Source organism: Bison bison, unplaced genomic scaffold (genome assembly GCF_000754665.1).
Source record: "Bison bison bison isolate TAMUID 2011002044 unplaced genomic scaffold, Bison_UMD1.0 scf7180017864338, whole genome shotgun sequence".
In the NCBI taxonomy this organism is placed as follows: domain Eukaryota; kingdom Metazoa; phylum Chordata; class Mammalia; order Artiodactyla; family Bovidae; genus Bison; species Bison bison.
This window is the reverse complement of record NW_011494910.1, coordinates 5,565,241-5,588,388: the sequence shown is the minus strand read 5'-3', so window position 1 is coordinate 5,588,388 and position 23,148 is coordinate 5,565,241. Positions and strand designations below refer to the sequence as shown.

The 23,148-nt window shown below is 38.3% G+C and overlaps 1 protein-coding gene across 1 annotated transcript in view; it reads left to right on the top strand.

Annotated features, from left to right (window-relative positions):
- Positions 1–23,148, top strand: part of LOC104998845 (complement factor H-like) — a 94,592-nt gene that overhangs the window by 6,646 nt on the left and 64,798 nt on the right. Inside the window, 2 exon segments of the mRNA XM_010854243.1 lie at positions 18,504–18,686; positions 20,221–20,397. Coding sequence (XP_010852545.1) covers positions 18,504–18,686; positions 20,221–20,397 — 360 coding nt within the window.

Here is a 23,148-nt window from a genome sequence, read left to right as displayed (position 1 = left end):
ATTGAAATATATTTATGTGTTTATTCACCATTTTAGGTCTTTAGACAAATGTCTGTTTAGGTCTTTTTCCCATTTTTGATTGGATTATTTGTTTTTCTGGTATTGATTTGTATGAGCTGCTTGTATCTTTTGGAAATTAATCCTTTGTCAGTTGTTTCATTTGCTATTATTTTTTTCTCTTTCTGAGCATTGTCTTTTCACCTTATTCATAGTTTCCTTTGCTGTGGAGAAGGTTTTAAGTTTAACTATGTCCCACTTGATTATCTTTGTTTTTATTCCACTACTCTAGGAGGTGGGTCATAGAGGATCTTGCTGTGATTTATGACATAGGGTGTTCTGCCTGTGTTTTCCATCCATTTTGAGTTTATCTTTGTGTATGGTGTTAGAAAGTAGTCTAATTTCATTCTTTTCCATGTAGCTGTCAAGTTTTCCCAGCAGCACTTATGAAAGCACTCTATTTGCCCCATGGTATATTCTTGCCTCCTTTGTCAAACATAAGTTTTTCATAGGTGTATGGGTTAATCTCTGGGCTTTCTATCTTGTTCCATTGGCCTATATTTCTGTTGTTCTGCCAGTACCATACTGTCTGGATAACTATAGCTTTGTAGTCAGTCTGAAGTCAAGAAGGTTGATTCCTCTAGTTCTATTTTTCTTTCTCAAGATTGCTTTGGCTGTTCAGGTCTTTTGTGTTTCCATATGAATTGTGACTTTTTCTTCTAGTTCTGTGAAAAATAACATTGGTATTTTGATACAGATTGCATTGAATCTGCAGATTATATTTGGTAGTATAGTCATTTTCATAATGTTGATTCTTCTAACCCAGGAACATGGAATATCTCTCCATCTATTTATGTTGTCTTTGATTTCTTTCCTCAACGTCTTGTACTTTTCTGTATACAGCTCTTATGTCTCCTTAGTTTTTTTTCCCTAGGCATTTGATTCTTTTTGGTGCAATGGTAAATTAAGATACCTTAATTTCTCTTTCTGATGTTTCATTTTTAGTACAGAGGAATGCAAGTGATTTCTGTGTATTCATTTTGTATGCTGTCAGTTTGCTAAATTCACTGATTACCTCTAGTAATTTTCTGAACATATCTTTAGGGTTTTCTATGTATAGTATCATCTGTCTGCAAATAATGAGAGTTTTGCTTCTTCTTTTCCAATCTGGATTCCTTTTATTTCTTTTTCTTCTCTGCTGTAGCTAGGGCTTCCAAACAATGTCGACTAATCGTGGTGAGTGTGGGCACCCTTTTCTTTTCCTCATCTCACAGGGAATGCTTTCAGTTTTTCACCTTTGAGAATAATGTTTGCTCTGGGTTTCTCATATATGGCCTTTATTATGTTGAGGTAGGTTACTTCTTTGCTCATTTTTTGAAGAGTATTTATCATAAATGGGTACTGAAATTTTTCAAAAGCTTTTTCTGCCTCTGTTGAGATGACCATATGGTTTTATCTTGCAATTTGTTAATATGGTATATCACATTGATGGATATACACAAGTATATTGAAGAATGCTTGCATCCTTGGGATTAACCCAACTTGATCATAGTGTGCTATCTTTTTAATGTATTTTTGAATTCTGTTTGCTAGAGCTTTGTTGAGGATTTTTCCATCTATTTTCATCAATGATATTGGCCTGTACTTTTCTTTTCCGTGTTGTCTTTGTCTGGTTTTGGTATTAGGGTTATGATGGCTTTGTAGAATGAGTTTGGAAGTGTTCCTTCCTCTGCAGGTTTTTGAAAGAGTTTGATAAGAATAGGCATTAGCTCTTCTCTAAATGTTTGAGAGAATTCACCTGTGAAACTATCTGGCTTTGTGCTTCAGTTTTTTGGGAGTTTTTAAAATCACATTTTCAATTTCAGTGCATGTAATTGGCTTGTTAATAATTTCTATTTCTTCCTGGTTCAGTCTTGGTAGATTGCACTTTTCTAAGAACACATCCATTTCTTTCAGGTTGTCCATTTTATTAGCATATACTTGCTCATAGTAGCCCCTTGTGATCCTTTGTATTTCTGTGTTGTCCGTTACCCTCTCCTTTCTCGTTCCTAATTTTGTTGCTTTGATTATTCTCCCATTTTTTCTTGATGGATTTTACTAATTGACAATTTTGTTTATCTTCTCAAAGAAGTACCTTTCAGTTTTATTAATCTTTACTAATGTTTCTTCACTTCTTTTTCATTTATTTCTGATCTGATCTGTAGGATTTCTTTCCTTCTACTAACTTTGGTTTTTTTTTCTTTTTATGTCCTTCTTTATCCAGTTGTTTTAGGTATAAAGTTAGGTTGTCTGATGTTTTTCTTTTCTTTTTTTTTTTTTTTTGCTATAAACTTCCCTCTTAGAATTGTTTTGTTGCTTCCCATAGGTTTTGAGTTGTCATGTTTTCATTGTCATTTGTTTCAAGAATTCTTTGATTTCCCTTTTGATTTCTTCACTTACCTGTTCATTATGTAAAAGCATATTGTTTAATCTCCAAGTGTTTGTGTTTTTTACTGTCATTGACATCTAGTCTCATAGTATTGTGGTCATAGAAAAATGCTTCATAGAACTTCAATTTTTAATAATTTACTGAGGTTTGATTTTTGGCCCCAATATAGTCTATCCTGGAAAATGTTACAAGCACACTTGAGAAGAAAGTGTATTCTTTTGGAATTGTGTGGAAACTGCTGAATATATCAATTAAGTCCCTTTGGTCTAATGATTCATTTAAGGTTTGTGTTTCCTTATTGAGATCTTTCCTGATGGCTCAGAGGTTAAAGCGTCTGCCTGCAATGTGGGAGACCTGGGTTTGATCCTTATTAATTTTCTGTTTTGATGATCTGCCCATTGGTGTAACTGGGGTGTTAACATCCCTTACCGTGATTGTGTTGCTGTCAATTTCCCTTTTTACGTTTGTTAGTATTTGCCTTATGTACTGAGGTGCTTCTGTGCTGGGTGCATAGATGTTTAGAATTTTGTCTTCTTTTGGGATTGATCCCTTGATCATTATGTAATGTCCCTTCTTATTTTAAAGTTAATTTTGTCAGAAATCAGAATTGCCACTCCAATTCCTTTTGATTTCCATGTGCATGGAATATGTTTTCCATCCTTTTACTTTCAGTCTGTATGTGTTTCTAGGTCTGAAGTGGGTCTCTTGTAGACAGCCTATATATGGGTCTTGTTGTCTATCCATTCAGCCAATCTGTGTCTTTTGGTTGGAGAGTTTAATCCATTTACATTTAAAGTAATTATTTATATATTACTATTAACATTTCACTATTATAATATAATATAATGGTGTATGTTCCTATAGCATTTTTTAAATTAATTAATTTATTTTAATTGGAGGCTAATTAATTGACAATATTGTAGTGGTTTTTGCCATACGTTGACATGAATCAGCCATGGGTGTACATGTGTCTCCCATCCCACCTCCCTCCCCATTCAATCCCTCAAAGTCAGCCCAGTGCACTGGCCCTGAGCCCCTTGTCTCATGCATCAAACCTGGACTGGCAATCTTTTTCACATATTATAATATACATGTTTCAATGCTATTCTCTTAAATCATTGCACCCTTGATTCTCCTACAGAGTTCAAAAGTCTGTTGTTTACATCCTGTCTCTTTCACTGTCTCACATATAGGGTCATCATTAACATCTTTCTAAATTCCACATATATGCCTTAATATACTGTACTGGTGTTTTCTTTCTGACTTACTTCACTCTGTATGCTGCTGCTGCTAAGTTGCTTCAGTCATGTCCGACTCTGTGTGACCCCATAGATGGCGGCCCACCAGCCTCCCCCGTCCCTGGGATTCTCCAGGCAAGAACACTGGAGTGGGTTGCCATTTCCTTCTCCAATGCATGAAAGTGAAAAGTGAAAATGAAGTCACTCAGTCGTGTCCGACTCTTAGTGACCCCATGGACTGAAGCCTACCAGGCTCCTCCGTCCATGGGATTTTCCAGGCAACTGGAGTGGGATGTCATTGCCTTCTCCATCACTGTGTATAATAGGCTCTATTTTCATCCACCTCATTAGAACTGATTCAAATGCATTTTTAATCACTGAGTAGTAGTCCATTGTGTATACATATTACAGCTTTCTTATCCATTAATTTGCCAATGGGCATATATGTTGCTTTCATGTCTTAGCTATTGCAAATAGTGCTATGATGAACATTGGGGTACACGTGTTTCTTTCAATTCTGGATTCTTCAGTGTGTATGACCAGCAGTGGGATTGCTGGATCATATGGCAGTTCCATTTCCAGTTTTTTAAGGAATCTCTACCTGGTTCTCCATAGTGGCTGTACTAGTTTATATTTCCACAAACAGTGTAAGAAGGTTCCCTTTTTTCCATATTCTCCAGCATTTACTGTTTGTAGACTTTTTGATAGCAGCCTTTCTGACCAGCATGAGATGGTACCTCATTGTGATTTTAATTTGCATTTCTCTGATAATGAGTAATGTTGAACATCTTTTCATGTGTTTTTTAGCCATCTGTATGTCTTTTTGGAGAAATGTCTGTTAGTTCTTTGGCCCATTTTTTGATTGAGTCATTTATTTTTCTGTAAATTGATCTTCATGAGCTGGTTGTATAGTTTGGAGAATAATTCCTTGTCAGTTGCTTCGTTTGCTATTATGTTCTCCCATTCTGAAGGCTGTCTTTTCACCTTACTTATAGTTTCCTTGGAGAAGGCAATGGCACCCCACTCCAGTACTCTTGCCTAGAAAACCCTATGGACAGAGGAGCCTGGTAGGCTGCAGTCCATGGGGTCGCTAAGAGTCGGATACGACTGAGCGACTTCACTTTCACTTTTCACTTTCATGCATTGGAGAAGGAAATGGCAACCCATTCCAGTGTTTTTGCCTGGAGAATCCCAGGGACAAGGGAGCCTGGTGGGCTGTCATCTATGGGGTCACACAGAGTCAGACACGACTGAAGTGACTTAACAGTAGAAGCAGCATAGTTTCCTTTGTTATGCAAAAGCTTTTAAGTTTAATTAGGTCCCATTTGTTTATGTTTCCTTCTATTTCCATTACTCTGGGAGGTGAGTCATAGGAGATCTTGCTGTGATTTATGTCAGAGTGTGTTTTGCCCATGTTTTCGTCTAGGAGTTTTATAGTTTCTGGTCTTACATTTAGATCTTTAATCCATTTTGAGTTTATTTTTGTGTATGGTGTTAGAAAGTGTTCTGGTTTCATTCTTTTACAAGTGGTAGACCAGTTTTCCCAGCACCACTTGTTAAAGAGATTGTCTTTTCTCCATTGTATATTCTTGCCTCCTTTGTGAAAGATAAGGTTTCCATAGGTGTGTGGGTTTATCTCTGGGCTTTCTATCTTGTTCCATTGATCTATATTTTTGGCATTGTGCCAGTACCATGCTATCTTATTGACTGTAGCTTTGTAATATAGTCTGAAGCCAGGTAGATTGATTCCTCCAGTTCCATTCTTATTTCTCAAGATTGCTTTGGCTATTCGAGATTTTTTTGTATTTCCATACAAATTGTGAGTTTATTTATTCTAGTTCTCTGAAAAAATGCCATTAGTAGCTTGATAGGAATTGCATTGAATCGATAGATTGCTTTTTGTAGTATACTCATTTTGTATACTACATTTTGTATACTACTATATACTTCTGATCCATGATCATGGTATATTTCTACATCTATTTGTGTTCTTTGGGTTTTTCATCAATGTTTTATAGTTTTCTATATATAGGTCTTTTGTTTCTTTAGGAAGATTTATTCCTATTTTATTCTTTTCATTGCACTAGTGAATGGAATTGTTTCCTTAATTTCACTTTCTGTTTTCTTAGTTAGTGTATAGGAATGCAAGGGATTTCTGTGTGTTAATTTTATATCCTTCAACTTTACTATATTCATTGACTAGCTCTAGTAATTTTCTGGTAGACTCTTTAGGGTTTTCTATGTAGAGGATCATGTCATCTGCAAACACTGAGAGTTTTACTACTTTTTCCTGATCTGGATTCCACTTATTTCTGTTTTCTCTTCTGATTTCTGTGGCTAAAACCTCCAAAATTATGTTGAATATAGTAGTGAGAGTGGGCACCTTTCTCTTCTTCCTGACTTTAGGGAAAATACTTTCAATTTTCACCATTGAGGGTAATGTTTGCTGTGGGTTTATCATATATGGCCTTTATTATTCTTAGTTATGTTCCTTCTATGCATAGCTTCTGGAGGTTTTTTTATCATAAATTGATGTTGAATTTTGTCCAAAGATTTCTCTGCATATATTGAGATAATCATATGGTTTTTATCTTTTAATTTGTTAATGTGGTGTATCACCTTGATTGATTTGTGAAAATTGAAGAATCCTTGCATCCCTGGGATAAAGCCCACTTGGTCATGATGTATGATTTTTTTAATATGTTGTTGGATTTTATTTCCTAGAATTTTTTTAAGGATTTTTGCATCTATGTTCATCAGTGATATTGGTCTGTAGTTTTCGTTTTTTGTGGCATCTTTGTCTGGTTTTGGTATTAGGGTGATGGTGGCCTCATAGAATGAGTTTGGAAATTTACCTTCCTCTGCAATTTCCTGGAAGAGTTTGAGTAGGATAGGTGTTAGGTCTTCTCTAAATTTTTGGTAGAATTCGGCTGTGAAGCCATCTGGTCCTGGGTCTTTTGTTTACTGGAAGATTACTGATTACAGTTTCGTTCCCATGCTTGTGATGGGTCTGTTAAGATTTTATCTTCATTCCTGGTTCAGTTTTGGAAGGTTAGGCTTTTTTAAGAATTCATCCATTTCTTTCAAGTGGTCCATTTTAGTGTCATAAAGTTGCTGATAGTAATCTCTTCTGATCCTTTGTATTTCTGTGTTGTCTGTTGTGATTTCTCCATTTTCACTTCTAATATTATTGATTTGATTCTCCTCCCTTTGTTTCTTGACGAGTTTGGCTAATGGTTTTTCTATTTTATTTATCTTCTCAAAGAACCAGCTTTTAGTTTTGTTGATTTTTGCTGCAGTCTCCTTTCTTTTTTAACTACTTCTGCCCTAATTTTTATGAGTTATTTCCTTCTACTAACCCTGGGGTTCTTCATTTCTTCTTTTTCTAGTTGCTTTAGGTATACAGTTAGGTTATTTATTGGATTTTTCTCTTGTTTCTTGAGGTAGGCTTGTAATGCTATGAACCTTCCTCTTAGCACTGCTTTTACTGAATCCCTTAGTTTTTGTGTTGTCATGTTTTCATTTTCATTCATTTATATGCATATTTTGACTTCTTTTTTTACTTCTTCCATGATTTGTTGGTTATTCAGAAGCATGTTGTTTAGCCTCCATATATTTATATTTTTAATAGTTTTTTTTTTTTTTTTTCCCCCTGAAGTTGACATCTAAGCTTACTGCACTGGGATCAGAAAAGATGCTTGGAATTATTTCAATTTTTTGAATTTACCAAGGCTAGATTTATGGCCCAGTATGTGGTCTATCCTGTAGAAAGTTCCATGTGCTCTTGAGAAAAGATGAAATGCATTGTTTGGGGGTGAAATGTCATATAGATGTTCATAGGTCTAACTAGTCCATTGTATCATTTATAATTTGTGTTTCCTTGCTAATTATCTGTTTAGTTGATCTATCCATAGGTGTGAGTGGAATATTAAAGTCTCCCACTTTTATTGTGTTACTGTTAATTTCCCCTTTCACACTTGTTAGCATTTGCCTTACATATTGTGGTCTGCCTATGTTGGGTGCATATATATTTATAATTGTTATATCTTCTTCTTGGATTGATCCTTTGACCACGTCCTTCTTTGTCGTTTTTCATGGCCTTTACTTCAAAATCTATTTTATTTGATATGAGTATTGCTACTCCTGCTCTTTTTGGTCTGCATTTGCTTGAAATATATTTTTCCAGCACTCTACTTTCAGTCTGTATGTGTCCCTTGTTTTGAGGTGGGTCCCTTGTAGACAGCATATATAGGGGTCTTGTTTTTTTATCCATTCAGCCAGTCTTTGTCTTTTGGTTGGGGCATTCAACCCATTTCAAGTAATTATTGTTAAGTGTGATCCTGTTGCCATTTATTTTGTTGTTCGGGATTTGAGTTTATAAACCTTTATGGCTTCCTTTGTAGCTTAGTCAGGAAAGAATCTGGCTGCAGTGCAGGAGACCTGGGTTTGATCCCTGGTTTGGGAAGGTCCCCTGGAGAAGGAAATGACAACCCACTCCAGTATCCTTACCTGGAAAATTTCATGGACAGAGGAGCCTGGTGGGCTGCCGTCCATGGAGTCGCAAAGAGTAGGGCATGACTGAGTGACTAACACTTTCTTACTTATAAACCTTTTCTGTGTTTCCTGTCTAGAGAAGTTCCTTTATCATTTGTTGAAGAGCTGGTTTGGTGGTGCTGAATTCTCTCAGCTTTTGCTTGTCTGTAAAGCTTTTCATTTCCTCTGCATATTTGAATGAGATTCTTACTGGGTATAGTAATGTAGGTTGTAGGTTTTTCTCTTTCATCACTTTAAGTACGTCCTGCCAATCCCTTCTGGCCTGAAGAATTTCTGTAGAAAGATCAGCTGTTATTCTTATGGGAATCCCCTGTGTGTCATTTGTTGGTTTTCCCTTGTTGCTTTTAATATTTTCTCTTTATGTTTGATCTTCATTAATTTGTTTAATATGTGTCTTGGGGTGTTTCACTTTGGGTTTATCCTGTTTTGTACCCTCTGGCTTTCTTGGACTTGGGTGGCTATTTCCTTCCATATTTTAGGGAAGTTTTCAAGTATTATCTCCTCAAGTATTTTCTCATGGCCTTTCTTTTTGTCTTCTTCTGGGACTCCTATGATTCAAATGTTGGGGTGTTTAACATTGTCCCAGAGGTCTGTGATGTTGTCCTCATTTCTTTTAATTCTTTTTTCTTTTTTCCTCTCGGCTTCATTTATTTCCACCGTTCTATCTTTCACCTCACTTATCTTATCTGCTGCTTCAGTTATTCTATTGTTGGTTCCCTGCAGAGTTCTTTTGATCTTATTTATTGCATTATTCATTATTGACTGACTCTTTTTTATCTCTCCTAGGTCCTTGTTAAACATTCTTGCATCTTCTCAATCCTCGTTTCTGGTCTATTTATCTGTAACTCCATTTTGTTTTCAAGATTTTGGATCATCTTTACTATCATTATTCTGAATTCTTTTCGAGATAGACTCCCTATCTCCTCCTCTTTTGTATGATTTTTTGGGAATTTATCATGTTCCTTTACTGGATGAATATTTCTCTGCCTTTTCATTTTGTTTAGATTTTTCTTTTTGGGGTGGCCTTTCTGTATGCTGGAAATTTGTCATTCCTCTTTATTGTGGAGGTTGCACCCTGTAGGTGTGGTTGGATGTGTGGCTTGTCAAGGTTTCCTGGTTATGGAAGCTTGCGTTCATGTTCTTGTGGGTGGAGCTGGATCTCTTCTCTCTGAGTGCAGTTAAGTGCCACGTAGTGAGTTTTTAGGTGTCTATGGGTTTGGTGTGCCTTTGGACAGCCTGTATATTGAAGCTCAGGGCTATGTTCCTGTGTTGCTGGAGAATTAGCATGATATGTCTTGCTCTGGAACTTGTTGGCTCTTGGGTGAAACTGTGTTTCAGTGTAGGTATGCAGGGTTTTGGATGTGCTCTTGTCGATTAATGTTCCCTGGAATCAGGAGTTCTCTGGTGTTCTCAAGTTTTGGATTTAAGCCTCTTACCTCTGGCTTTTAGTCTTAATCTTACAGTAGCCTCAAGATTTCTCCATCCATACAGCACTGCTGATAAAACATCTAGATAAATGGTGAAAAGAATCTCCACAGTGGGGGACACCCAGAAAGGTTCACAGAGTTACATGGAGAAGAGAAGAGGGAGGAGGAAGATAGGTGAAGAGGGGAATCAAAAGGGGAGAGAGCAGTCTAGCCAATAATCAATTCCTTATGTGCTGTCCACAGTCTGGAACACCCAGAGAGTTTCACAAAATTAAATAGAGAAGAGAAGAGGGAGAAGAGAGATAGAGGTGACCACGAGGAGAAGAGGGGCAGTCAAAAGGGGAGAGACCAATCTAGCCAGTAATCAGTTCCCTAAGTGTTCTCCACAGCCTGGAACACCCAGAGAGATTCAGAGTTAAGTAGAGAAGCGTTGGGGAGGGAGGAGATAGAGGTGACCTGGGGGACAATACGGAGAGTTAAAAGGGAAGAGAGCAATCAAACCAGTAATCACACCCCTAAGTAAAAATGGGTACTGAAGATTAGATTCTTAAAGGTACACAATTGATAACAGATACCAAAAATCAAAGATTAAAAATTTAGAGTAGAGTAGCAGTGGTAGTAGTCCAAATTAAAAATTTAGACTCTGAAAAAATACAACATTAAAAATACAAAACCAATCACAAATTATAAAAAATACATATGTGAAATTTGCTTTAAAAAATAAGGTCTTTTTTTGCAAGGTAACAGTACGTTATAAAAATGAAAATTTAAGGTGTAATATAGAACTGAAAAATTTAAAACAAATGATAACATTAAAAATATATCTAGGAATTTCTCTGGAGCAGTTGAGGGCAGTGTGGGGTCAGTTCAGTTTCAGATAGTTCCTTGTTCCAACTTATACTTCTTTTCAAGGTCTCTAGGCCCCCTCCAGTGCTTAGTCAATGCTAACTACAGGGTTTCAGTCTGTTGTGCCTGTCACTTTGAGAGCAGTTCCCTGTTACTTGTTTGTTTTGGCTTCCTCTGTTTGCAAGTCTCTTCAGTGTCTAATTTCCGCCCTGACGCAAGGGAGTGAAGGTGGTCACTTATTTAGGCTCGCTTGTTCAGTCGTGCTGTGGGGAGGGAGGAATACTGCAAACAAATATCACTAGCATGTGTGGGGAGTGCTCACAGTGTATGGACCACACTGGGTTGCCCTAGCTCATGGTGGCTGTGCTAGGGAAACCTGTCTACACTGCTCAGACTCCAGGTTGCTTTGAGGGGAACTTTCCAAAGCGGGCCCTATGTTGCATGCACTTCCCAGGTCTAAGCTGCTCAGGTTCAGGTTCTCCACAAAGGCATAGACTTGGCTGGGCCTGAGTTTTTTGCCCTTCCCAGGTCTGAGGAGCTCAGGCAACCAGGTCTTGGCAAGCACACTGTCCCGGTTGTGCAGTGAGTCTTATCACCTCTCTGGTCCCACTCACTCAGTTTACTGGATGCGCCACCAGAGCACCGTCTCAGGTGTGTCAATGTGTCCCCTCTGGGGAGCTGATCTCAGGTTGCAACCCTCCTGGCAGATGTCAACTGTCCAATATCCCAGGAAGACATGGTTAGCAAATGGGAGCCTGTTCCCAGTTTGGTGGAGGATGCCATCTCTGGGGCTAAAGTTGCCCCTCGCCTTCCAGCTCTGGCTGTCGCCTGCCTGTCTCTCTGCCTCCTGTGGGGGCAAGGAGCCGGTCAGCAGCCTGGAGCTCTCCTTTGGCATTCGCTCAATCCTTTGTTCTGTGAGCGGGCCAGGATGTGGCTTAGGTTAGAGCTTTTCTTTATCTCTCTCTCTCTTTTTTTCCCTCTCTCTGTCTGTCCCACAGTTTGGGTTGCTATTTCACGTTAGCTCCCTCAGATTGTACTCAGGGCATTCAGGACTGGCCCTTAACCCTAAGCAATGCAACGGTGCCTCCCCCACTTGCTGGTGGCAGACATGAGCATCTGAGCTATTTCTCCTCTTGGAGTTTTGGTTAAGGCACATATTCTGTGTGTGTGTGTGTGTGTGTGTGTGTGTGTGTGTGTGTGTGTGTGTGTGTGTGTTTCCCCTCCCTGTTATGTTGCCCTCTTCCTGGTGGCTCAGTGGTTAAAGCATCTGGCCGCACTGTGGGAGACCTGGGTTCAATCCCTGGGTAAGGAAGATCCCCTGGAGAAGGAAATGACAACCCACTCCAGTATTCTTGCCTGGAAAATTCCATGGACGGAGGACCCTGGTAGGCTACAATTCATAGGGTAGCAAAGAGGCAGACACAACTGAGCGACTTCACTTTCTTTCTTTCTTTCTTTCACTTTATGTTGCCCTCTGAGATTCCAAAACTTCCCACAGACCCACTGGTAAGAGGGTTTCCTAGTGTTTGGAAACTTCTCCCCTTTCACGACTCCCTCCCCAGGACGGGTCTCTGTCCCTAACTCTTTTGTCTCTCTTGTTGGCTTTTATATTTTGTCCTACCTCCTTTGGAAGAGAATGGGCTACCTTTCTGGGTGCCTTTCTGCCAGTGTTCAGAAGTTGTTTTGGGGAAGTTGCTCAGCATTCGAATGACCTTTTGATGAATTTGTGGGGTAAAAGTGATCTCCCCGTCCTATTTCTCCTCCATCTTAAGACCACCCCCACTTAGCATTTTCTTAATTGTTTTGTTTTATTTTGTAGGTCTTTCCTTTGTCTTATGCTTATTGCCTATATGTCTCTTTAATATATTTTGTAAAGCTAGTTTGGTGGTGCTAAATTCTCTTAACTACTGTTTGTCTGTAAAGGTTTTAATTTTCCATCAATTTTGAATGAAATCCTTGCCAGGTAAAGCAATCTCGCTTGTAGATTTCCCCCTTTCAGTACTTTAAATATATCCTGCCATTCCTTTCTGGCCTGTAGGATTTCTGCTGAAACATCAGCAGTTAATTGAATGGCTTTTCCCTTGTGTGTTACTTGCTGCTTTTCCCTTGCTGCTTTTAATATTCTTTCCTTGTGTTTAATCTCTGTTGGTTAGTATGTGTCTTGACGTGTTTCTGCTTGGATTAATCCTGTATTGGACTCTCTGTGCTTCTTGAACTTGATTGACTATTTCCTTTCCTATGCTGGGAAGGTTTTCAATTATAGTATCTTCAAAAAAATTCTCAGTGCCTTTCTGTTTCTCTTCTTCCTCTGGGACCTCTATAACTCAAATGTTGGTATGTTTAATACTGTCCCAGAGGTCTCTGAAGCTCTCCTCAATTATTTTCATTCTTTTTCCTTTACTCTGCTCATCAGCAACTATTTCAACCATTCTTCCAGCTCACTGTTCCATTCTTCTGCTTCAGTTAATCTATTATCATTTCCTTCTAGAGTATTTTTAATTTCAGTAATTGTGTTATTCATCTTTGTTTGTTTATTCTTTATTTCTTCTGTATTCTTGGTAATTGTGTTAATTTTGTTGATTGCTTCTTGGTATTTTATACATTCTATTTTCAAGGTTTTGGAACATCTTGACCATCACTATTCTGAATTTTTTTGCAGATATTTGAACTATTTCCTCTTAGGTTTTTTTTTTTTTTTTTGGTCTTGTGTGCTTCTAGTTTGTTCCTTCATTTGAGCAATATTTTTTTACCTTTTCTTTTTTTCATTATTACATTTGATGTCTCCTTTTCTCAGGCTTTCAGGTCGAATTCCTTCTTCCTTTTAGTTTCTGCCCTTGCTGTGTAAGGTTGTGCCAGTGGTTTGTGTAGGCTTCTTTTGGGTGTGACTTTTGTTTGTACTCTGGTGAAAGGAGGTAAATTCTTTGTTTGTTTGTTTGTTTTTTTCCCTCTGATGGGCAGGGCTGTATGAGGTGACAATCCTGTTTACTGATGACTGGGTTTGTATTTTTATCTTTTTGTTTTTTGGGTGTGGCATCCTACACTGGGTGCTGCTGGCAGTTGGGTCATGCCAGGTGTAGACAAGCGGAGGCCTTTATGGGAGTTCTCACTAATAAATACTCCCTGGGCTTAGGAGTTTTATGGCAGTCTAGAGTCTTGTCAGCGCTCCCACTTCAAAGGTTCTGGGTCTGATCTCTGGCCAAGGAAGTGAGATTCCACAGGTGGTTTGTAATGGCATTAAAGGGGATAAAACAAACACACTAAAACAAGAAACGAACTACAAATCTCAGACAAATGGCAGATACAAAATCAGGAAAGTACTAACAAAAAAATGGGAAACATACACACACACATATACACACATAAACAAAACCAAAATAGTGAAAAAAATAAAAATAAAAGTAGAAGAGATTGATCCAGTGAGCAAAGGAAAGTAAGAATGATATCAACTAGTTATTAACAAATCTGACTAAAAGCATAAATGGAAAACAAAAACAAAGCCATATGTCAACAGGGGAATAAAACAACTAAAGCAAAACAGACTAATAAACATAATGAGGAAAAGCGAGAAAAGGAAAAAAAAATAAAGAAAGGCTAGAGAAGCAAATTTAAATAGAGGTAGATAAAGAAGTTTTACATATATTAAAGAAAAACAACAACAGAGGAAAAAAAATAAGAAAAGCAAGCAAAAGAATATATGTGGAAAAATAGTGATAATATATATTGTTTTAAAGCTTTGAAAATTAAAGAGGAAAACAACCCTCAAAACCACAAAAGCCCTTTCTAGGGGACTTGCATCCCTGTCTGGTGTATCTACAGCTGTGGCAAAGATAGTCTGTGTGATCCTCATTCCATTCAGACTCTCACTGGTCAGCTGCTTCACTTTCCAACAGTCTCAGTGCTTCAGCTCTGTCGCAAATATTTGCCCTCCTGTGCAGCTCTGTCCCTGCTTCAGGCAGAAGTATTTAAAGGAAATTAAATGTGTGGTTAAAAAATTTTCTCAAAAGTGTAAATAGATTTAATTGTAGTATTAAAATCAACAGCTACAACAACAGAGAGCAAAAAACAAGTAAAAATTTAAAAACCCAGTAGCAACTACTGAATAAATTAAAATTTAAGAATAATAAATGTTTTTCTTGGATCAGCTGTCAGCATCCTTTTCCTCAATGTGAGTCACAGTCCACCTCACCTCCCTAGGATGCCCTCCAGTTCTGGGCTGGTCTCTTACCTGTTGTGGCCACAGCCCAGACTCTAATCTGGTCCTACTCTTTCATGTTCTTGCTCTCATGTCTATGTCTTCCAGTGCTAGTGTGTTTTCTTTTGCAGGAACTCTCACTGTCGTTTATATATTCCATAGATACAAAGTCTTCCAGGTAATCATGTGGATTCAATCTTCAGCTTGTACCACTGGTGGGAATGTTTGGTTCTATTCCTTAGACACCTGCCCCTGGATTTCACTTGTGGTTTTATCTCCACCTTTGCATGTGAGTCGTCCACAGGAGTTTACTCCTGAGGTTCCCCTGGAGGACTTGGGTGTGCCCCAGGGAGGACCGAATGTGGAGGTGATGCAGTTGTTTGGATTGCTTGAGCCCTGGAAGTACCAGGTATTAAGGGGAGCCACTGGGTAGGACAGCAGGAAATATGGTGCAATTAGGGTTTTCGTAGCCTCTGGTTGCTCTGTCCTTGTGGGATTGAGCTAGGGAGTGACACAGGAGCTTGGATAATGGAGACCATGGCAACGCCGGATACATAGCTGTGGCTACTGTCACAGGAGGTATGTGACTATTAGGGATTTTTTCTAGCTTCTGAAAGCTCTGCACAGTGAGGATTGAGCATGGAGGTGACACAGCTGCTTGAATTATGGGAACCCTGGCAGTGCCAAGAGTGCAGGGAAACCAACTGTCTCAGCTGCAGAAAGCGATAGTCCTATTAGAGTCGTTTCCTAGCTTCTGGCATCTGGCCATCAGAGAGCCTCTTTGGCTGGTCCTTCTCTGTTGCTTGACCCCTTCAGGAGCTTACAGACCCCCCACTTGGGGTCATTGTCTGTTGTTCATCACATCAGGACTTAAAGATCACCCTGGCTGGGGTCCTTCTTTGTTGCTTTGCACGTCAGGTCCTTAAAGGGCCACCCTCTCTGTGTTGTTTCAGCTGTCTGGTGCTGATATGTGCAGAGAAAGGCTATAGAGATGGCTCCATTCTCTGTGTGTTACTCAGCAGTATCACGCTGCCTCCAGGTTAGCTGGCTTTCCTTCATAAGCAACTCCCACTGTGCTCTCCTCTCTCGGGTTCCTTCACACCATCTCCCTTCAGTCAACAATAGACCTTGCCATGGGATTGCTTTCCAAACTCTATGTTCCAGCTCCAACCTTAAGCCCTTTCTAGGGGACTTGCATCCCTGTCTGGTGTATCTACAGCTGTGGCAAAGATAGTCTGTGTGATCCTCATTCCATTCAGACTCTCACTGGTCAGCTGCTTCACTTTCCAACAGTCTTAGTGCTCCAGCTCTGTTGCAAATATTTGCCCTCCTGTGCAGCTCTCGCCCTGCTTCAGTTCCCAACCCCAGATGCAGATCCACTTCTACTCGCTCTCTTCTTTTTTTGCCCTCCTTCCTTTGTCCTGCTGAGTGTTGCCTGGTTCTATATATTCTTTTCCAGTGGTCAGATTCTCAGCTGGTGTTCTGCAAGATCTTCTGTGTCTGGAGGTATATTCCTGATATATCCATGGAGAGAGATGTACTCCACGTGCACCTACTCTTCCGCCATCATGGATCTCATCATGGTATAGAGCCCACACCTCACTCCAAGTCAGGATTGCTGTGGGTGGTTGTCAAATTTCTGTTGTTGGGCTGGGATAAAAAGCAATGGATATCTTGTTCTTCTCATTTGAATATACTTCTCAGTTGATCATTTTTCTTGATTCTCTGTGTTCATATCTGTGCATTAGACTAAACATCCACTTGTCCTAGTCTTTACAGATTGGCCTCAGAAGTAGAACCTTTCCAGAATTCAGCCTTTTCAATCAGCCTGGCCAGAATTTTGGTTACCTCTTTAACCTCTCTGCTCATCCAAACTTCTGTGTTTGTAGTCAGCCTCCTCCAGGAGTCAAGAGTATGCAGTAATCTACAAGTCAAAATACTTGGTGGAACAGGCAATTGGAGTTTATCACCTCACTCACTCTGCACTCACTGACTTGGGGAAAGGAGCTGTGGTTAATGCCTGCATGCTAGTTCAAACCCTGTGCCTTCTGCACCATGATTTAGTTCTCTGTAGTCCCCAGGCACAAATGCAAACTTTGGGTTTCATCAGCTCTCAGGGACAGGTTAGTTAGAAGCCAATTCCTCAGGCAGAACTGGAAAAGATGAAGGTCCAGATGTGCCGTCTGACTCCATCCATGGAGAAACTGGGAGTTGCTTACTCTTCATTAAGCTAGGGGAAGACCTGTGAAAAGTGCTGGTACAGATTTATAACTGCCACTTCATTTCTGTAATCCCAGGAGATTGGAAATCCTAGGCCTCCCAGAGGTAGGTAAATTGGAAGCTGGACCCTGGACTGCTGCTGCTGCTAAGTCGCTTTAGTCGTGTCCGACTCTGTGCGACCCCAGAGACGGCAGCCCACCAGGCTCCCCCATCCCTGGGATTCTCCAGGCAAGAACACTGGAGTGGGTTGCCATTTCCTTCTCCAATGCATGAAAGTGAAGAGTGAAAGTGAAGTCGCTCAGTTGTGTCCAACTCTAGAGACCCCAAGGACTGCAGCCTACCAGGCCCCTCCGTCCATAGGATTTGCCAGGCAAGAGTACTGGAGCGGGACACTGAACTAGCATTTGCAAAATCAGAGACCTAGATTGTGGATCAAACTCTTTGCTCCTCCAGGAGAAGCTGGAAATTGAGTGTTCCCTTCAAATTGTATGGATCTGCTGCATGGATTTTATTGCAGGAATGTGTCTTAGTTTTCCCTGCCACTTAGGATTTTGGCATTTTCTCACTTGCCTTGAATGCAGAACTTCTCATCTACTGTTTCTATTTTGAATCGAAGGAGCTGATATACACATAGTTGTTAATTCAGTGTGTCTGTGGAGGGAAGGAGAGGTCAAGGTGGCCTATTCCACTCTCTTACTAATATCACTGCAGTATTTCCAAATTATATGTGTTGGGCTTGTTTGCTTTTCTATTTTTAGTTTTATGGAAAAACAATTACTGATTTTCAGTCTTTATCATTACTATTATTGCTATGTAATTTTAAAATTCCCCTCAGCACACTTTTGTGTCATCCCATAAATCATATAAAACTTTACTTATTATGGTTTTATTTTCATTCAATTCAAAATATTCAGTTTGCTCTTTTGATTTCTTCTTTATCCATCAAGTACTAAAATAAATTAGCTGAATTCTATGAAGATGTCTAGTAGGTGACAGAATTGTACTTTTCCAAGTTTAGTTATTCATGGTTTGAAGGATCAATATTTTGTCCTTAGTAAAATGAATGGATGTATTGATCTTTGTCATCTTCATTGAACTCCATGTACTGATATGGCTTTAAGCACTCAGTTTTGATGACAGCATTTCAACTTCTCAGAGACAAAGGCTGGGGTCATTATGGTGGAAGATTCTGTGATCGTCACCTGATCTGTGTTCTGGGTTGTGTAAGAGATCCAGACTAGACAATACTTTCTACAAGTCCCAGGAAAGGAAACCCATTGCTAAAAGATTTCTGACATGCTGTGGGATTCCAGATCCTTTAGACAAACAGATTTCTAATAATTTCCTATAAGGGATTTGGAGTATTTTAAATCTTGCTTTGTTCTAGAAAATAGAAATCAAGTGTTTTAGTTTAATATCTTTGGAAATTCATAGTTGTTTTTTTTTTTCTTTTATCTTACACAGGACCTTAAATGATTAGAAGTTTTCTTGGTTTATAGTCATAAATGACCCCCCTTTTTTGTATCATTATCTTATTTTGGTCCTTATGAAATGTGTATCAAATATATGCTTACCTTTTCTTTATGCTTTCTCCCTTTTAGAAACATGTTCAAAATCCAATATAAGGATTGAGAATGGATTTTTGTCTGAATCTACCTTTACGTATCCCCTAAATAAACAAACAGAATATAAGTGTAAACCAGGATATGTAACAGCAGATGGTAAGACATCAGGGTTAATTACATGTCTGCAAAATGGATGGTCAGCTCAACCTGTATGCATTAGTAAGTAATTCATTATCTTAGTATTGTTTATCCTGATGATAACTATACAGAAGTATTCTTTAACTTTGTTCTTTTTTCCTTTTTCTTTCTTTCTTTCTTTTTTTTTTTGATGGGGTAGAGTCATATGAAGGGTTTTGTGGTTTCATGGATGTATTTGAAAAGATCAATTACAAAGCTTTGAAAAATGTATCTTTTTAAAAAAATTATCAGTGGAGTAGAAAATCATTGTACCTTTTAGTTCAACGTTTTGTCACTTTAAAACATCCTGTGACTAAAATCTAATTTTGCTAAGAGCCTTACCTCTCTTCCGGGATAAATTCATTTATTTTCAGCTGAGACCTTTATGCTGATTGCCTCTGCTTTTATTTTAGGAGACTCTTAAGCCAGAGTCTCTGCTCCTAAGCCTAAAAGTTATGTTTTTAAGCAAAGATGTGAGGCCATGGTGCATAAACTTCAAATAATACGATATATAATTCATATGTTTGAGTCTCTAGGATAGATATCCTTGCGAAAAATTCTCTTTTAGGAAATCGTCATAAACATCCAGTTAGTGGAGACAGAGAAACACTTCTAGACAGGGCCAAATTCTGCTGTGCTGAAGGTTTTTCTTGTAGCAATACATAGATGTTTATGAAGATTTTCTAAGAAAAATTAATGAGTTTGTCTTATTCATCCCAAAGCTACACAGTGATATTTTTGAAGTGATATTTTACATACTCACTTTAAGTGAAGTGGGTATTTATAATATCCCTTTCTACTGTTTTCATTTTATTTTTCCAGTGTCTGTATTACTACAGGCACTACACCCTCAAAATGAAAAAAGTTGCACATATCAAACTTATTTTATTTTAATATATGACACTTTTCCATTATAACACTCTTTTTATGAAAAATGTCTCTATTATTATATGTTACTAGTATAATTTTGCTTTAACATATTATGAAATTTGAAGCAAATTATTTAAACTATTAACATCAGTCTATGGTGTTAGTGAAAACAGATTGTTTGTTAACATATTTTCTTGTAAATAGCTATAAATAATAGAATTATGTGTGTATTGAATCTTGGTAAGTATAAAAGAATATACAACCATTAGAAATATAGTTGGAAAAGGAAAATCAGCATGTGAATTTTAAAAACTTTATAGCATCTTTAAAAAAATAACTTGCCTTTTGAAAATTACTTTTTTTCAATGAAGTTTTCCCTGGCAAATATGTCACAACTGCTAATTAATTTGGCATTTATTTTAATACTAGCTTTGGGAAAAAATGCATAAGTACAGCAACTGAGGAACATGTTCATAAAGTAAATAATTCAGGAACCTTAAGTGTTGAGAAAAAAGTTGCATAGAAATACACTTGTTTTCACTTTGAGTAATTATTTCAGGACAGTGATATATCACTGGCATGGTTGGCTAATTTTTTATGATTAGTACATACTAATTGGTGAAGCCCTTTTCCCTTGAGATGAAACTCAATCAAATTGCCCACTAAATAATATTAGAAATGAAATCACAATCCCATTATCCCTTAGAATCCTGTGACAGGCCAGTATTTGAGAAGGCCAGAGTCAAAAGTGATGGCACGTGGTTCAGACTGAACGACAGACTGGACTACGAATGTCTTGATGGGTATGAGAACCGAGATGGACGCACCACAGGCTCCATAGTATGTAGTCAAGACGGCTGGTCTGATAAAGCTGCATGCTATGGTAAGCGCTCTTTTCCAGATGTTCTTTCCTTGAAGATAAGCAAAATTTAACAGTAATTGTCAGAAGTGTTTTATTTTTACACTGATCTAGAATCATCTTTAAGGAATCATGCTTCCTTCTACTTTAATGTAAACTGGAAGGAGGGGAAGTTTTAAAGTCCAACGACTCACTCAATACCAAAATGACAGGGTCTTGCAACCTGTTCAAGTATTTGCTCGTAAGTTTCTGCTTATACCTCCTACCTTGAATGTTAACTTCTGCAGGTTTTGACAGGTGCTTTTTATTTTCTGACTTTGACAAGTTCTGAGGGCAATGACATGGATCTCTTTTATTTTGCCAATGAGATGTGTTTTTTCCAGGTTTAGAAATAGGGCTTCAGTCTCTGGTAAGCTGAGTGGATGTTGAGTGTCCCAAGTCAAGGGAAGAGTTATGTGCAAACTTTGGCAGCAAAGTAATATTTGGAAAATATGAAGGTGGGCAGATTCTTCTGAATGAGAGAGGATTTTATGAGCTGAAGCTGATATGAGGCAAAGGAAAGATGAGCGGGGTTATTTCAAGGCATATTAACATTGATTGATTTTATGATTCATGAAAAGCCATAGGGAATTTTAAGAAAAGGAATTATATAATTTTATTTGGATTTTTGAAGGCCGTTTGTGGATTTTTCTGCATGCTGTGCTTATGATGGACAAGAGAAGATTCAAAAAACCATGTGGGGTGAAAAAGTGTGGGGATTAGATAAATTCTTGGCTGAAGTGTTTCAGGGCAGAGAATAGATTTGGGATATATTTTCCTGGTAATAAATGCACATAACGTTGCTAAATGTTGGTTGTCAGAAAGAGCAAAAGTTGAAGGGACTCATGTTTTGAATACCATTTTCTCATACACAAGTAAGCAAATGGAAATGACTTTATACATGGTACTGGCAGGAGAAAGAACACTCTTGCAAGAGCATCACAACTTTGACCTGAACACATTGTGGTTGGGCCAATGGCGACCATAAACATTGGATACATCAACTGTAGTGTTGAATGCATAGGTTTAAACAGGAGATATACACATGAGATTATCACTCTCTAAATAATAACATCAGATTAGAAAAGAATGTAGAATGAAAATAGAAGAAAGCTCAAGACTGAGTCCTGAAGTTTCCAACACTGAGGTGTCTGACAGAAGAAGAATAGATGGCGAAGTGGACAGAAAGAAAGAAGGACCCAGAGAATTTAGGAGGAAAAATGTAAGAATAAATGTTGCATAGATTGGAAAGAAGAAAATGATTTAAGAACAAGGGATAATAAATTGACTAATAGTAATTTCTATGGAATCAGCTTGAAATGGTTCTATATCCAATTCCACCATTTGCTAAATATGAATCTAAGGGCAACAACCTATTTGAAGCTTTGTTCACTCCTCTGAATCTGTAAAATGATTTAATATTTATAAATGTTCTAATATTTCAAAAGATCTTTTAGTTATTAAAATAAATTATTCATATACACTTGTCATAATACCTGCCATACAGTTTAGTCAAAGAAATTGTAAACTAATTACATTAGAATAGTTACACTAATTAATACTTCTAATTCAGTTAATAAGCCAGGTTAAAAGACTAAAAATGTGGTGCCAACATTAATTGTGAGAGATACAGTTTCAGATGGAGTAGGTAGGGAAAGACCTACTTAAAACCTGCTAAATAAATTATTAGTAAGAAATGCAATACAGCATGTGGACATAACTCTTTGAAAAGGCTTGGTTGTGACAGAGAACAAGAGGTTCAGGATAGAGATTTCAGGTAGACACACAGGGGAAGCTTGTTAGAGCAACAGGCCAGGCTTGTTCAACAGTTTTCAGAGCCCAGGTAATTTCACTTTCAGGCTGTCAGCAAGCACCTAATATGTGCCAGAAGTGGCCTAAGAGTAATTGTGAAGAATACAGTGGGGGACAGTGGAATGTCTTTCAAGAGTTTTCATGCCAGTATGAGAAAAAAAAAAGATGAATTAAGGCAAATAATGAACCAAAAAGTAAAAATATTTCTATTATATTGTTCCAATAAGTGTATTCTAAGAACAAAAGAATCCAAGTGCTTAGAAAGTAGGAAGGACTGCAGATCAACTTTATGTAGGAAGACGTCTATGCAAAGAGAACCTGGAAACCATTCGTCAGCAGAGGCACACGCCTTTGCAGCAGCCGTGGCAGCAAAGCAATTGGCTTATTTAAAAAGATCAGATGGTAAAGAATCTGCCTGCAATGCAGGAGACTTGAGTTCAATCCCTGGGTCAGGAAGATCCCTTGGAGAAGGGAATGGCAACCCTCTGCAGTATTCTTGCCTGAAGAATTCCACAGAAAGAGAAGTCTGGTGGGCTCTAGTCCATGGGGTCAAAAAGAGGCATACCTGAGAGACTACACTTTCACTTTCAAAATTTCTGAGCCAGCTGACAGTAAAATATCCACTTGCATTGTGGGAGACCTGGATTGGATCCCTGGGTCGGGAAGATGCCTTAGAGAAGGGAATGGCAACCCACTGCAATATTTTTGCCTGAAGAAGTCCATGGAATTTTGGTGAGCTGCAGTCCAAGGGATCACATAGAGATTGACACGACTGAGCTACTAACAATTCTAAGTAAAGGGAAAGGCTTTTAAGATGATCATGTCTTTCTTACAGTCACTCTATGTGAAGACAACGGATGGAAAAAGCCTAATAACAAGATCTTTTTGTTGTTGTTAAACCAGTATTTAACACAGTATGATAAA